The 14,109-nt window shown below is 42.7% G+C and overlaps 3 protein-coding genes across 4 annotated transcripts; all 3 read left to right on the forward strand.

Annotated features, from left to right (window-relative positions):
• Positions 1–279: 279 nt before the first annotated feature.
• On the forward strand, positions 280–4,957 carry LOC115817353 (uncharacterized). The gene is made up of 9 exons (XM_030780644.1): positions 280–506; positions 747–938; positions 1,155–1,274; positions 1,429–1,661; positions 1,841–1,978; positions 2,385–2,578; positions 3,089–3,168; positions 3,863–3,946; positions 4,188–4,957. The coding sequence occupies exons 2-9, from the start codon at positions 752–754 to the stop codon at positions 4,331–4,333; spliced, it is 1,182 nt and encodes a 393-aa protein (XP_030636504.1). The 5' UTR covers positions 280–506; positions 747–751; the 3' UTR covers positions 4,334–4,957.
• A 1,220-nt stretch (positions 4,958–6,177) lies between these two features.
• f7l (coagulation factor VII, like) lies at positions 6,178–9,808 on the forward strand. Its single transcript, XM_030779583.1, has 8 exons — positions 6,178–6,319; positions 6,514–6,677; positions 6,902–6,926; positions 7,078–7,191; positions 7,693–7,830; positions 7,965–8,062; positions 8,275–8,395; positions 8,907–9,808. Exons 1-8 carry the CDS (start codon positions 6,235–6,237, stop codon positions 9,452–9,454), a joined length of 1,293 nt encoding a protein of 430 aa, XP_030635443.1. The 5' UTR covers positions 6,178–6,234; the 3' UTR covers positions 9,455–9,808.
• An 86-nt stretch (positions 9,809–9,894) lies between these two features.
• On the forward strand, positions 9,895–13,543 carry f7 (coagulation factor VII). 2 transcript variants are annotated; one of them, XM_030779581.1, is made up of 8 exons: positions 9,895–10,032; positions 10,265–10,428; positions 10,780–10,804; positions 10,892–11,008; positions 11,662–11,802; positions 12,061–12,185; positions 12,428–12,548; positions 12,698–13,543. In XM_030779581.1, exons 1-8 carry the CDS (start codon positions 9,972–9,974, stop codon positions 13,261–13,263), a joined length of 1,320 nt encoding a protein of 439 aa, XP_030635441.1. In that variant the 5' UTR covers positions 9,895–9,971; the 3' UTR covers positions 13,264–13,543. The 2 variants fall into 2 exon arrangements, with proteins under 2 accessions (XP_030635441.1, XP_030635442.1); XM_030779582.1 differs by lacking the exon at positions 9,895–10,032 and having other exon boundaries at positions 10,297–10,428; positions 10,924–11,008.
• Positions 13,544–14,109: the final 566 nt, after the last annotated feature.

Here is a 14,109-nt window from a genome sequence, read left to right on the forward strand (position 1 = left end):
CGTGCATTTCACCACTTATTGTTTAAGATGCTGTAATGCAAAAATTTTCCAGTGAACAGGTAATCAACTTTTTTGTTCCAGATGCGCACATGGTGTCTCACGGTCGTCTGGTGATCATGATCATCTATTATATGTGTGCACAACTAGAGCACCTGCCTAACATTCTAAGACGCCTTCTGTCAGCGTAACGATTTTAAATTCGGACGTCCCAACCCGGCATATGTTATCAGTTATAACCATTGTATTTAACAATAAATAATCGGCTATATCTGTAGTCTCACGATATTAGCGATCATTAAATGTTATGTGTCATGAGGTTACGTAGCTCAGATCGTTATGTAGCTAATGGACTTCCTGTAAAGTTTTGTAACATCGGGAGAGACCTTATGCAATTTTATACGGTTAACATAAAGAAGGAACTGTTGTGTATGTGCTACGGCTTGGAGTTTTGCTGTTCATTCGGGGAGAGAAAAAGGCAGGATCACAGAGGAGGGTTCCTATAGACGGTAAGGAAATAAAATGCTATCATGTACATCCCTGAGAGTATCCTAGAAGTCCTCCAGCACGTTGACTGAGTCTCAGTATTGTACTTTGAAACATCTGAAGAACAAATGTGTGATTTAGAGGTTGATAGTATATGAAATGTTCTATTTAAAGAATCAGTAAGTCAGTTACCGAAAGTAACATAATAGAAAAATATTACAATATACTTAAATTGTACTTATATTCAAATATACTTTGATTAGACGAGATGACTCAGGTGCGCAGATCGGTAACTGAGGCGCTATGGGGATTGTGTGCGGCGGACGCGATGTCCATGCCTGTTCACTGGTACTACAACGTCCGAGATATCATGAATGATTTCGATGGCTGGATAACTGGCTTCAACGCTCCAAGAAACAGGCACCCGTCCAGTATTCTCACCCTTTCCAACGCAGGTACTCAGGAAGAAAAGTTAAAGCATGCCTGTCGCAATGCCTTGCTCTCTCTCTCTCTCTCTCTCTCTCACTCTCACACACACTCTCACTCTCTCTCTCTCTCTCTCTCTCTCTCTCTCCCCCTCTCATTTTTTTAATCTGTTTTCCACAAAAAAATCATCTGAAATTCTTTCTATATCGTTGGTCTTCTGATATTTTTTCCTAAATGTTTTATAGCGGGCAGTGGGCGCACTGCCTGGTCCTCTGGCAACAGACCTCCAGTTGTGGGAAATGTTATCTTACATGACAAGCTCCAGTTCTGGAAGCTTCCAGGAGGTTCAGTTCACTATCATCAAGGTACATTTGTCAGTATTCCCCCCGGATACATTCTTATCTGAATATACATCTGCGTAGCATTTGACAAAGTGCATTTCATCTAAAAAGTGGCAAATTCAGCCTTTTACATGTATACCAGGAAATTTAATGGAATCTTGTCTGCTTGATTGCACAGGCCTCCAGGCTGGAGAGAACACACTGAATGCCCTCTGTGCCCTGAGGGTGGCCCAAGTACTGGCGACGGGCAAGTTTGGCAGTATGGCTGATCCTGCAGCGCGGGCAGCAGTACTCTCTGACTACGTCCAGTTTATGACTACTCCTGGTACACATGACGACACCTACGCAGAATCTTTCCATAGGTCCTTCTTCTCTGATTGGCAGGATCAAAGACCCACCTCTCCCAGCAAGGTAATGCGACATGGAATTGTGTTGCAGATGTTTGTGAAGAAAATGATTGATTCAGCACTAACACTCTTAAATCTCTCTCAAAAGAGTCACAGTACACGTCGATATTTTGCCGAGTTACTCAGGAAAACAGATAACGTCAAAAAGCATTGTGTGTCTGAACCGATCCTCTTGTTTCAAAGGTTTTGGAGTTTGCGGAAAAGCGCAACAAGCAGAAGATGAATTTATCGGTCCCTGACAGCCAGCTGGACGCCATTGGCTGTTTCCCTATGGCCATCCCTTTCATACTGCTCTCCGCCACAGCCAGTGAGAAAGAGGCGGTGGGTGTCACTCAAACAGAAGTGTTTGTTTGTTTGTTTTTGTTTTGTTTTTTTTGTTATTTGCGGGATGCATGTGCCTCACGTGACTCAGTTTTGCGGTTCAGTTAAATCACTGTCCAAATAATAACCGGACCTTAAGACCGATAAGTCTTTGTAAACGTAGGCAGAAAGCGCCCAGAGCTGAATCTTAGATCTCGGAAACGTCCAAAAAAATCTCGAGCCTCCTATGTTTTTTTTTTTCTGTTATTGTACCTCTCAGAAATGCTCTTTTCAGGTTGAAACTGACCAGTCTGTTTAAAATGACTAAGTCGTGTTTTGCGTGTATGTTACAATCATTAGATACAATATGTATGAGGATGCATACGAGGACCTCTCATTCTTTGTTTACCGTCTTCGTGTTTTTCAGGTGTCGGCGGCCGTGGAGTTTGTTCGGCTCACCCACCCCCACCCAAAGCTGGATAAATTTGTTACATTGTATGCACGGGTGCTTCACGCTACCCTCAACGGGGCGTGTCTGAAACAGCAGGCCGAACAGGCACTCAAGTCCCCTACCCTAGACGTTTGGGACACCTGCCAGCACTTCATGCATCGAGCAGCCAGGTTCAGAATGACTCATCTGTTTTAGATTTCCCCTCAGAACAAGCAAAGCTAAAAGAGGTTTACTGAGCCATCTCATATGCAAATGGAGACTTTTAAAGAATTCATTTCAGGCTGTTCCAGCTAAATGTAAATGTAAAGTTTCTCAGTAGGCAGAGAGTTATGTTCCGCATATGCTGTTTTTTCCGATTGTTATTCATGTAGGTGCTTGTTATTGCTTACCATTTACTAAGCACTACCGTACACTTTCCAATAATAGTTGTGGATGTCTAAATCGCTTTTTTATTGTTTAGTGGTTTACCCACAGAAGTCAGTGAACGGCTAGGTTTGAGCTATATTTTTGGATGTCCTTTGTGCGTTTGTGTGAAACTGCATTGTAAATTGTTACCTTGCAATTGTCTCATTCTCTTAAATCAGAGTAGTAACTGATATTTAGCCTGTTATTGTTTACACTGTCTTTCGTATTTTTCCTTTGTGCTCTCTGGGCTGAACTCTCTATCTGAATATTTACAGGTTTCCCAGTTCCTCAGAGGAGAGACTGAAAGTTCACCAGTCTGCTGTGGAGGTGCTTGGTCTGGCCTGTTATACTAAAGGTGCTATTGCATAACCTTCTTTACCACCATGCAGCAGAGTTTCTTAAACTAAACAGCAAAGCCTGTCTCCTTGGTAACCCAGTACATTTTTGGTTTTGTCCCTGTTGAACAACTATCATTTACTTTTTAGCTGTTAATTTTTTTTTCTTACTGGGGTAAATACAGGCAGTCCATATTGTTTAGGATTTTGTGTGTTCTTATTAGTTGAACTGGGTGGTTAACTGCCTTTCTGGAACACTCCTCTAATACACTCATCTGATATATACTGTCTTTATATTGAGCTTAGATCCTACTTGAGAGCAGTTCAAGTTCAAGGCCGGACTGGTTTAATAACTCACATATTCATAGCTGAATGTTATGAATACAAAGAAATCATGGAGCACCCATGTGAAGTCCTTATGATAGTTTTAAACATTAAGAACCTGGACATTACAGGTGTTCCCCTAGACATTAAGAGTGTCCCTAAGCTCCAAAAGAGTGGGGGATACATTATTAACCAGGGTTCAGTATTATACAAACACAGGAAATAGCACACATACAGGAAATCACATGTTCTGTGGTATTAATATGGGGGGGGGGGGGGGGGGGGGTAAAACATCCGTTGTAGATTTTAAATGTTAGAGCACTGTTTCTGAATGTACCTGTTTTTTTTTTTTTATTGAGTGTTTTATACGGGTGAATTTGCCTTTGGCAGGTGCTCTTAGCAGCCTGTTCTACTTGGCCCACGAGTTTCACAATGACTTAAAGGGGGGAATCTTGGCTAATACCAACTGTGGGGGTGAGTAAAAGTGAGAGAGAGTGTGTGTGTGTGTGTGTGTGTGTCTGCTCGTGAATTAGTGTTCTCCTTCACCATATGTATGAGTTTAACAAGTTTTTGGCTGTCTAGTTCTGTCTGTAACTGACTGGCATGTGTAATGTTATGTGCAGGTGTATGCTGTTATGTCATAGTGGTTGAGGCTTGTTTTTAGTCAACGCTGCCTCTAATGTGTTAAAGTGTGTTGATGCTGTGTGCTCCACAGGAGAAAACTGCAATCGGGGTGCAGCCCTCGGAGCCTTGCTGGGGGCACGAGCGGGGCACTTGGGTCATTCCGTACCGCAGGAATGGAAAGATGGACTGCGAAACGCACAGGAGCAGATCTCCGACCTGCTGGAGGATCTACCGTAATCCCGAACCGTCCGGAAAGCAAAATGAAATGAACAAGCCGACGAGCTTGTCTCACGTTGTCTCTCCCCCTCGGCAAATCTCCTTTGACCTCTGTCTGTCTTTTCCCACCTCCTTTCAATGTCTCTTTTCCCTCACCGCACAGAATTCAGATGTTTGTTCACACACACAGATTCCGATCTAGTTTACTCTCTAATATACTTTAATGTTCTTTCACATTCACACGCCCAGATAAACTAGATGTACAGGAAATGGTCCCCACAAGGATGTGTGGTTGCCAGCAACAGGCTTCACTTTCATATAAAAAACCCCCACACCATACCCCGTTTTACAGACACTTCAACTTCATGCATACTGTCTATAGATCCACAAGTACACACAAACTCTATCGCTCATATATGGTAAAAAGATTGTAATGACACTGCAGTTGTGACGTAATTGCGGCTTTTCGCTGCGTTTTGACGGCTTTTGGATGTCTTGCTGAAGTCACTGTGCTCACACTGTCACTCATCTATGCATGCAAGAGGCAGCAGAGCCCCTGATTCAGGCGCCACCCAGTAATGATATTACTAATAATTTCAAAACAGACATGTGTAAAATAACACAGGCAATACTGAAATTTCCCATGATGCATGTAGGCGTAATGCCAACCCGCCCCCCCCCCCCCCCCATATTCCTGTACATGTCACCTTCATGGTCTTACTTAAGAAATTCTCATTTCCTCTGTTTTCACTCTAATGGTCGTAACGCTAATATAAAACTGTGGTTGCGTTTGTCATGTAACCGTGGTTACATTCAAACACTATGATTTTATCGTTCTGTTGAAGGAAACCAGTTCTGTTGTGTGCAGTTGTAGCTGACGCAGTCACACTGATTTTTGTTACTGCAGATGATTGGTTTCTTATGTGATATTTATTTTCAAAGTGTATTTTTTGTCTTCCGTGATTGGTGGGGGCGCTTTGGTGACGTTATTTTTAAATCTACAGATACCCAATTGAATGTGGTATGTTATTATTTGCACGTTCGATCAGGCAGAATACATTATAATGTAAATCATACGCACAATTCATATATGCATCCTGATCTAAGACAACTTACCTATATCCAGAGTACAACTGGACGTCGTGTTTACTTGGCTTTGCCATATAGCACTTCAAGAATTTGAATTTGAATTTTTCTGTTTGTGGTTAATGTAGCAAATGTAATATTCCTACTATATATGCTGCTTTTTATTTGAATGTGGCCTGACTTGTGTTTTTTTAATCATATTCAATAAATGTAGTGATCCCGTAATCACAACTTAAGTTTCTGTCCTCATCTCTGCAAGAAGTCTCGCTGTTCTTTTCTCGCTGTTCTTTGCCCTTTTTTTTTTACGTTACCAACAAATTCAAAGCTTCCTTTCATTTGGACTTCATCTAAGTTTCTTGCGCTGCTCAGCACTTGACATGCAAATGAAGTTTATTACATTTATTAATAAAAAATTTAACGGGTAAGCATTGCCCTATCTCTGCATGAAAAAAAAGCCTGCAAAGGTTGTACTACCGCAAAACAGTTTAACCTTTTTCATACAAACCAGGAAGTCATCATTTCATATTTACCTTGTGCAACTGGGTGCAGCACTGGTTGTGTTTACAAAGGAGCCATTAGTGATGAAGTGTGACAGAGTGCACTTGATGGCACTGCACAGCACAACTGACCTTCTCAATTGTTGCGATGGCACCCCCTGCAGGTGAGTTAAGGTAAATGTTGCTACGGTCTGGCAAGATTGTGCAATCACGATCCACAATCCAAACGTCTGTGTTCACATAACTAAAGCAGGAAAATACTGTGTGTTTTACTCAATATGTTTGTGCTAGGGAGAGAGTTGTACTTCGATCGCAACCCTGAAACCTGAAACCAAAAGAATGGAGTCTAGACCTCACACAGTAAAGCTTCGCCACCTGCTCACACTGTTCCTCAGTATCTCGACTTCTCTGGGGCTCCATCCAGGTAAACCATCAAAATTCCTATCATAGACTCAAAGGTAAAGACCTCAGACTACAGTTCTGAGTTCTTGGTTCTCAGTTCTCAGTTCTGAGTTGTTCATCTGAAGTTCTGCAGTGACTCTGTCATTACTGTCAGCCCCGTTACCCAGATGATTCATCTGTCCGTTTGCTTTGTCCCCTGGTCTCTGAATGTTCCAGTGTTCCTCAGTCGACCGGATGCCACGCGGGTACTTCTACATCGGGCACGGCGTGCCAACTCTTTCTTGGAGGAGCTGAAAGTGGGTGACCTGGAGAGAGAGTGTCTGGAGGAAACGTGTTCGTACGAAGAGGCAAAGGAGATTTTTTCTGTCCCAGAGCAACTGGTAAGGAAAGAAAGAGGACCAGTCTTTTGTTAAACAGCTTGGCATGAGTAATGTCACAGGGTGTCTTATGGACAAATGTTAATGTGTTCTAATCTTACTGAGATGAACATTTCATACAGAATTTTCATGGCTAAAAAAACCCTGTTTTTTCAAGAATCCACTGTTGATTGCCGTAATTTACTGCATTCTCTTCAACTCTAACTTACATTCTTCTGGCCTATCAGGATCGTTTTTGGAAGACATACTCAGGTATTTGGTTCATTTATCACATGTCTACCGTTTGTTTTGTAAACAAGGTTTTGGAAGGTCTCTATTCGGAGATTCAGTGATTGCAGTTCTACTAATGTGGATTTAAATTCTTCTGGTTCTTGTCTTAAAAACTGATGTGTGATATCTGCAGAGGTTGACCAGTGCGAGTCTTCACCGTGTCAGAATGGTGCCACTTGTATGGACCAGAGAGATGCTTACATTTGTATGTGTCCAGTCAACTTTGAGGGTCGTAACTGTGAGAAAGGTAAGGTAAATCCACAGCTAATTCTTTAGACATAGTCAAAAAAAAAAGGTGTCTCTCAAAGAACGATGGGATAGGCAAAGGTAAAAGGACAACAGGTCACTTTGGCTGTCTCATGCCTTTTAAATATTAATATAACAATTATAGAAAAGTACAGAGACTTTGTCTATGAAAAATGTGTCTTAAAATGATATTTGTATCTATTAAAACATCTCTGAATTTTTACAAATGTATCCAGCGCATGTAATACAGCAGATCCTTGAAAGAAGAGGGTCAGTCTTCAGGGATGGTCCTCTGTCTTTCAGTGGTCGATTTAAGATCGCTGCTGAAACAAAACCTTTGATACAACGACTCTGAGTCAGTGACTCACCACACAACAGCACTAAAAGGCTGGACATTATAAAACCAAGGCCGAGACTTTGAAACTGTCCTCAAAATGCATTTGACTAATATCTCAATAGATTCTCTCTTTACATCTCCCATTTTGTTCCTTCTTCCCCACAGCAAGACAGAAGTCACTGGACTGTCTGTACAAGAACGGAGGGTGTGAGCACTTTTGTGTAGAGACCAGTATGTCCACCCATTGTGAGTGTGCACCAGGCTACAGTCTCAGCCAGGACAACAGCAGCTGTATACCTCAAGGTGTGTGTGAGTGTGTGTGTCTGTGTGTATTTACCCAGTTAGAGCTATTCTCTGTTACATTTGTAAAGACTGAGTGTAATTCCATGCTGTATGAGTTAAAAATGCTGAAATCCTAAAGACTACTTTCTTCTCAGTGGCTTTCCCTTGTGGCAGATTGGTGCCAACAACCCAAAGTGTGGGCCCTAGGATTGTTAGAGGCGATATTTGCCCCAAAGGCCAGTGCCCATGGCAGGTGGAGTATAACATAGTCTTTTTTTGTTTGTTTGTTTGCTTGTTTGTTTGAACTCTCAAATATGATACGGTCAATAAAGTGTTCTAATATTGTTCATAATGGACAATGATGTCTAACCTGAAATGGACGCCCAACTGTTTTGCTTTTTCACGGTTTTAAAGTTTCTCATTTTTCCGTCGTCTTTAAATATCACCTCGCCTCCTTTTCGACAGGCTTTACTGGAGTACGGCGGTCTTTATAAATGTGGCGCGATTGTTGTGAATGATCGGTGGATGCTCACAGCTGCTCACTGTGTCTGGCAAATGCACACCTCTCAACTGCAGATCACAGTGGGTGAGTAGATTCAAGATTCAAGAACTTTATTGTCATCGTGCAAGCGCAACGAAATTGCTGCTGTGCCATCCCCAACCAGATCATTACATGAGACTCACACACATTTACATAAAAAAGTAGAAATATGAAATTATAAATATAAATATCAGCAATAAAATAAGAAATATAAATATTAGCGATAAAAAAGTACAGAATCTATGCAATATAAGTACGAAAATAAACAATGTAAAGTATAAAACAGTTAACGATAAATACAGGTATGACCACACAGTGTTCGCTCTTACCGCCCCATCGCTAAAGCAAGAGACTTCAACTCAAACAGACATAAAGCTTCTAACACCTGCCCATCCTTTGTGGAGTTTCATATTTGCGACTGGTGTTGTTCTGTGTTGTCAGTTAGGAAAAAATGAAAGGAAATACGCAGGCAAACCTAACGCACAGTACCAAGAGAACGATATCTGTCCGCACTGGTCTGTTCTAACAGCGGGTCCCCTGTGTAAAATGTGTGCAGGTGAACATATCCGAGGCGTGGGCGAGAACACGGAACAGGTGAGAAAAGTGGCCGAGGTGTTTATCCATCCTCTTTACAACCACCAAACCACCGACAACGACATCGCGCTGCTGAAACTGGAGCAGCCCGTAACGCTCGGGCCTTTCGTTGTGCCCGTGTGCCTTCCCCCGACGGCCGGTACTTTCGGGCGAACCCTCGCGGCGATACGAATGTCCACCGTGAGCGGGTGGGGCCGTCTTGCGCAGTCAGGAGTTTCCTCCACCGTCCTTCAGAAGCTGGAGGTTCCCAGGGTACCACTGGCAGAGTGCAGGGCACATTCGGGTCTTAAGGTGACCAGGAACATGCTGTGTGCCGGGTTTAAAGAGGGCGGCCGGGACTCTTGCCAGGGCGACAGCGGCGGACCCCTGACCACACGATACAGAAATACGTCGTTCTTGACCGGGGTGGTGAGCTGGGGGAAGGGCTGCGCCCGTTCTGGCCTCTACGGGGTCTACACTCGAGTCTCTGTTTTTGTAGAGTGGATAAACAGCACAATGGCCACAGGCTGAGCTGGAGGTTTTCCAAACAAATCAGAAATTTTTTCCCCTCAGCAAGATCTAAATGTTTTACATAGTTATTTGACATACTGAAAGACCTGGGCTTGGAGGGAGAAGTTCTACTGATCTATGTTTTGATTCAAATATCCATTTTTAGATGAAGTTATTCTAAATGAAACTGTAATAAAATGATATTTATCAAATTAAAAAAAAAAAAAGGTCATTCTTTGTAATATTCAGTATATTCATTTGTGTAACAAACATCGTGCTACTAAGTTTTGACTACGTTTTAGCATTGTCTACTCATGCTGGAATACTAATAACATCACTAATACTTAATACCAATAAAATGCTCCTGCAGCTGGACTCAGATTTTATTGGTTTTGGAAACTGTGGAATTTCTAAAAGGTGGGTAGTGAACAGGCTTTGAGCCCTGGCTTTGGGGGGGGGAGGAGTTTGACCAGACTTTGGACCCCAGATTTTGGTCCAAGGAGAAACAGGCTGTTCAGAACGGTTGTAACTGCTCAAAATGCAGACCCTGCATGTGTTCTGTCTCTGGTGGAGCCTCAACTCCTGTCTCTCTGCCTCGGGTAAAAATATAAATCATAAATCTTCGTTATTATGGAAATATAACGTAAATCTTTATACGGTGTTAGTTTGATTTTATTGCTGAGTGTGGTTGCACTGCACCACTTATCGGGCCGTCCTCTAATGCTCGACTGAATACGCGTTTGCGTTTGTGTGCGCGCGCGCCTGTGTGTGTGTGTGTGCATGTGTGTGTGTGTGTACATACATGTGTGTTGCTGACTTTTTGTCTTGTAGTGTTCGTGAGACGGGATGTGGCCCACAGGGTCCTAACACGCACTAAACGTGCAAACTCAGGCTGGTTTGAGGAGCTGAAGATTGGTAATCTAGAGAGAGAATGTCTGGAGGAGAAATGCTCCTATGAGGAGGCACGGGAGGTGTTTGAGCATAAGGAGGTTACGGTCAGCATCACAAACCAGTCATCATCGCCATCTGTGTAGTCAAAGTCTGGTCGTTATTAATGTCAATGCGACATTATGTTTCATATACTGCAGTGAGGAGGGGTAATTCCGCCTAAAATAATTGTGGACATCGTTAAAACGGCTTTTTCCACATCATTTGTACATGTTAAACTGAATGTGATCACGTGTTCAGAACAGGTGATGGTTCAGCATCGCACAGAGTTTAAAAGAGAAACAGAATGTACCGGACAAATCAAACATTCAACCCACATACCCGTGAAATATTTTATCTAGCTGATACACCAGTAAACACCGCTTGAGACCTGTTTGTACGTTTTTTGTTTCCCTCAGGACGAGTTCTGGAAAACGTACAATGGTAAGTTGATGCTTCTACAATAGGCAAATGATGATCAATACCCCCTGGTGTTAGTTCTCTAGCTTCACAAGACCGTATGATTGACAGTTCAGGACCACTGTCTCTCTAACCCCTGCAAGAACGACGGCAGCTGCACCAACGAATCAGGGGCGTCCTACATGTGCATGTGTCCACCTGGGTTCAGTGGACGTAACTGCGAACTGGGTAAGTTAAGTCACTCTTATCTGTTAGCTGCTTTGTAATGTATCACTCAGAAAACTGCTCATATCTTGTTTGTTGGTAAGGTTTTCAAAAAAAACCCCAAAAACTTTTTGGCACATTATGTGGAGCTAAGGGGAATTAAACCAATGATTGTCTTCACATGTTCAAGTGTGCACACCTTTGCTTGTTTGGTTTGTTTTGTTTGTTTTGTTCACATACATTTATGTCACAAACTAGGATAATCCCATGAAAATGCAGATTAAGTAACTTGTTGCTCATCCTCATTTTTAAAAAATTTGATCATAAATCTTTAATTGTTTGCATTTCTTTCTGCTCCTCCTAAAAGCTGTTACCTTCCCCAAAATTTCTGAAGTAATGCGATCCAAAAACAGGAGACCCTAAAATGTGCATCAGGAGTCTATCCAATGTTCACTGAATATGATCAACTGTCTGGTGAAACACAAACACAACTATCTCTTTATAGAAGACACAGACGCACAAACAACTTGTTTTCGATAAACTGATATCTTAAAATGGACGGAAGGACGAGCAGAACGTGACATTTACAAGTTCAGCGCTTATATCGACTCGTACAGTAAAACCACACCACAGGAAGAGATAAATGTCAAGTCGTAGTCTTTTCTCCTCTCCTCCAGTCACTAAGGACGTCCCTGACTCTTGTCTCTATGACAACGGGAAGTGTGAGCACTACTGCGAGGAAGAGGTGGGTAGACGTAACTGCTCGTGTGCGGAGGGGTATTTCCTGGCCTCAGATGGTCAAAGCTGCCTAACGCATGGTAAGACTTGTCAATCATCATACGTGCATTCCATCCACGGTATGATTTTTTTTTTATTATTATTATTATTATTATTATTATTATTATCGATCCGATGTGGTCATGACCAGAAACAGAAATGTAGTTATTCGCTATCAGTATTGCGGTAGGGATGTTTGGAACATTTTGTTTTAGAGGGCATAACTGAATTTTAACTATTATATTGTACACACATTGATTCAGTAAGCCATTTGTGATGTTGTGAATGCTCTATTTCAGAGACCATTCCTTGTGGTAAAGTTCCTCTTCTGCAGAGTAATCTCTCTCCGAGAGGGAATCTACTGAATCCCCGGGCTCGAATAGTGGGTGGAGAACAATGCCCCAAGGGTCACTGTCCCTGGCAGGTAGGAAGAATCATTTCAAGACCTATGTGTCCGTAGAAAATTTCAGACAATTAGGGATACAAGACACGTTGTACGAAGATTTACTGTCCCATGATTCATTGTTTAGTTTGAAACAGCATTTTATATTTGTGTCTTAAAAAGTCTGTTTTCTGGAGTGAATCAGAGCATCTGCATGTGCATGTGTGTGTGCGTGTGTGTCTGTGTGTGTATGTACATGCACGCTCTCATGTTGTTTACCACAGGTCTTGCTGATGTATAATTCGAAAGGGATCTGTGGAGGTGTAATCTACAAGCCCACATGGATCCTCACTGCCTCCCACTGTCTGGAGAACTTACAAACACGGTTTCTCAAGGTCGTTGCAGGTATGAATTTTGCGTAATGGTATGACGATCATATATTGCTTGTAACATGATACATGGGCTTCAATGCATCTTGATTCCAAATACACTGCTGAGTGGTTGTGAGCGTGTAAGTGTGTGTTCCCCCATCCCGTGCCGTTTCCTGTACTTAGGTGAGCATGACCTTGACGAAAAAGAGGGCACGGAGCAGACAGTGGAGGTCGAGGAGATGTTCATGCACCCCAACTACGTCACAAAGACGGCAGACAACGACATCGCCCTGTTGCGACTCCGTCGTCCGATCACCCTCAGCCCGTACGCCGTGCCCGTGTGCCTGCCGCGCAAAGCCATGGCCGAACGGGAGCTTTGGGCCGTGAACATGCACACGGTGAGCGGGTGGGGCAGGAGGAGCGAGGGGGGTCCCACCGCACGGATCCTTCGCCGGCTGCAGGTCCCCCGAATCCGAACACAGGAATGCGTGGAAAACAGCAATGTCACACTGACCTCTAACATGTTCTGTGCCGGATACATTGAGGGAAAGCAGGACTCGTGTAAAGGTGACAGCGGTGGACCACTGGTTACCCACTATAGGAAGACCTGGTTCCTTTTGGGTATCGTCAGCTGGGGAAAGGGATGTGCTCGTCCAGGGAACTATGGCATATACACGCGTGTGTCTAACTACCTTCAGTGGATCCAAAATGTTGTGTCGACGCCGGCTGTTAACCCCACAGTGACATAGATCATACCAGCCCGCAACTGAACTGCCCTGTGTCACGTGACAAGACTGGTGAAAGAGTAAAAGCAGTGAGAAAATGACTTGTCTAAAAATCAGAAGGGATAGAACAGTGTGCATCACTGTAAAATGTATCTGTTATGATTTGTATTTATATTTTTCGTGATCATTATCAACATCTTTGCTTCGTTTCGATCTGATTCCCCTTATTTTCAAACGTTTGTCTGATGGTTTGGACTGCCTTAGTATTTCACTCTGGAATAAAAGATAGCTAATGTAAACTGAAGCATACTTAATGATTTCTTATTTCTTTGTGTCTGAGCAAACAATAGTGTGTGTGTGTGTGTGTGTGTGTGTGAGAGAGAGAGAGAGAGAGAGAGATTTACATTCTTGTAATTCACAACTGTCTATATGAAATATGAAAGAAACCACTGTTATTTTCTGCTTAGGTTGACAACTAGCCTATACCTTGTGGGGAGATTGCATTGTGGGTCCTACATCTTTTTTTTATCTGCTTGTTATTGCGCAATGTTTGAATATCTTGCTTTCTCCTGCAGAAAGTTGGTCAAACATTTAAACTGTGGAAAAGCTTACTGTATACATTCTAAGAGCAGCGATACGAGCAGTCAATACGACCCTGTTTCGACATCACTGACAATGCTGTTAAACTCAGCAGTTTGCCTTAGAACTCCACTTTCTACCATACGATTAGACTAGTTTTTTCCCCTAGTGTTAAGTATGTACATACGGCGTGTAAAGGGGGCTGAAAAGAACCTGTCAGTTATTGTTTAACTGTCTACTGTATCAATGAACGTCGGTTAAACGACCATGCTACTATTCATTGCCTCGCTG

This window comes from Chanos chanos, chromosome 7, assembly GCF_902362185.1.
Source record: "Chanos chanos chromosome 7, fChaCha1.1, whole genome shotgun sequence".
Lineage (NCBI taxonomy): Eukaryota > Metazoa > Chordata > Actinopteri > Gonorynchiformes > Chanidae > Chanos > Chanos chanos.

Coding starts and splice junctions, on each gene's coding strand:
- LOC115817353 (XM_030780644.1), top strand. CDS start 752: ATGACTCAGGTGCGCAGATCGGTAACTGAGGCGCTATGGGGATTGTGT. Junction 1,275..1,428: donor TTCAGTTCACTATCATCAAG/GTACATTTGTCA, acceptor TTGATTGCACAG/GCCTCCAGGCTGGAGAGAAC. Junction 3,169..3,862: donor TCTGGCCTGTTATACTAAAG/GTGCTATTGCAT, acceptor TGCCTTTGGCAG/GTGCTCTTAGCAGCCTGTTC.
- f7l (XM_030779583.1), top strand. CDS start 6,235: ATGGAGTCTAGACCTCACACAGTAAAGCTTCGCCACCTGCTCACACTG. Junction 6,320..6,513: donor TTCTCTGGGGCTCCATCCAG/GTAAACCATCAA, acceptor TGAATGTTCCAG/TGTTCCTCAGTCGACCGGAT. Junction 6,927..7,077: donor TTTTTGGAAGACATACTCAG/GTATTTGGTTCA, acceptor TGATATCTGCAG/AGGTTGACCAGTGCGAGTCT.
- f7 (XM_030779581.1), top strand. CDS start 9,972: ATGCAGACCCTGCATGTGTTCTGTCTCTGGTGGAGCCTCAACTCCTGT. Junction 10,429..10,779: donor TTGAGCATAAGGAGGTTACG/GTCAGCATCACA, acceptor TGTTTCCCTCAG/GACGAGTTCTGGAAAACGTA. Junction 12,186..12,427: donor AGGGTCACTGTCCCTGGCAG/GTAGGAAGAATC, acceptor TGTTTACCACAG/GTCTTGCTGATGTATAATTC.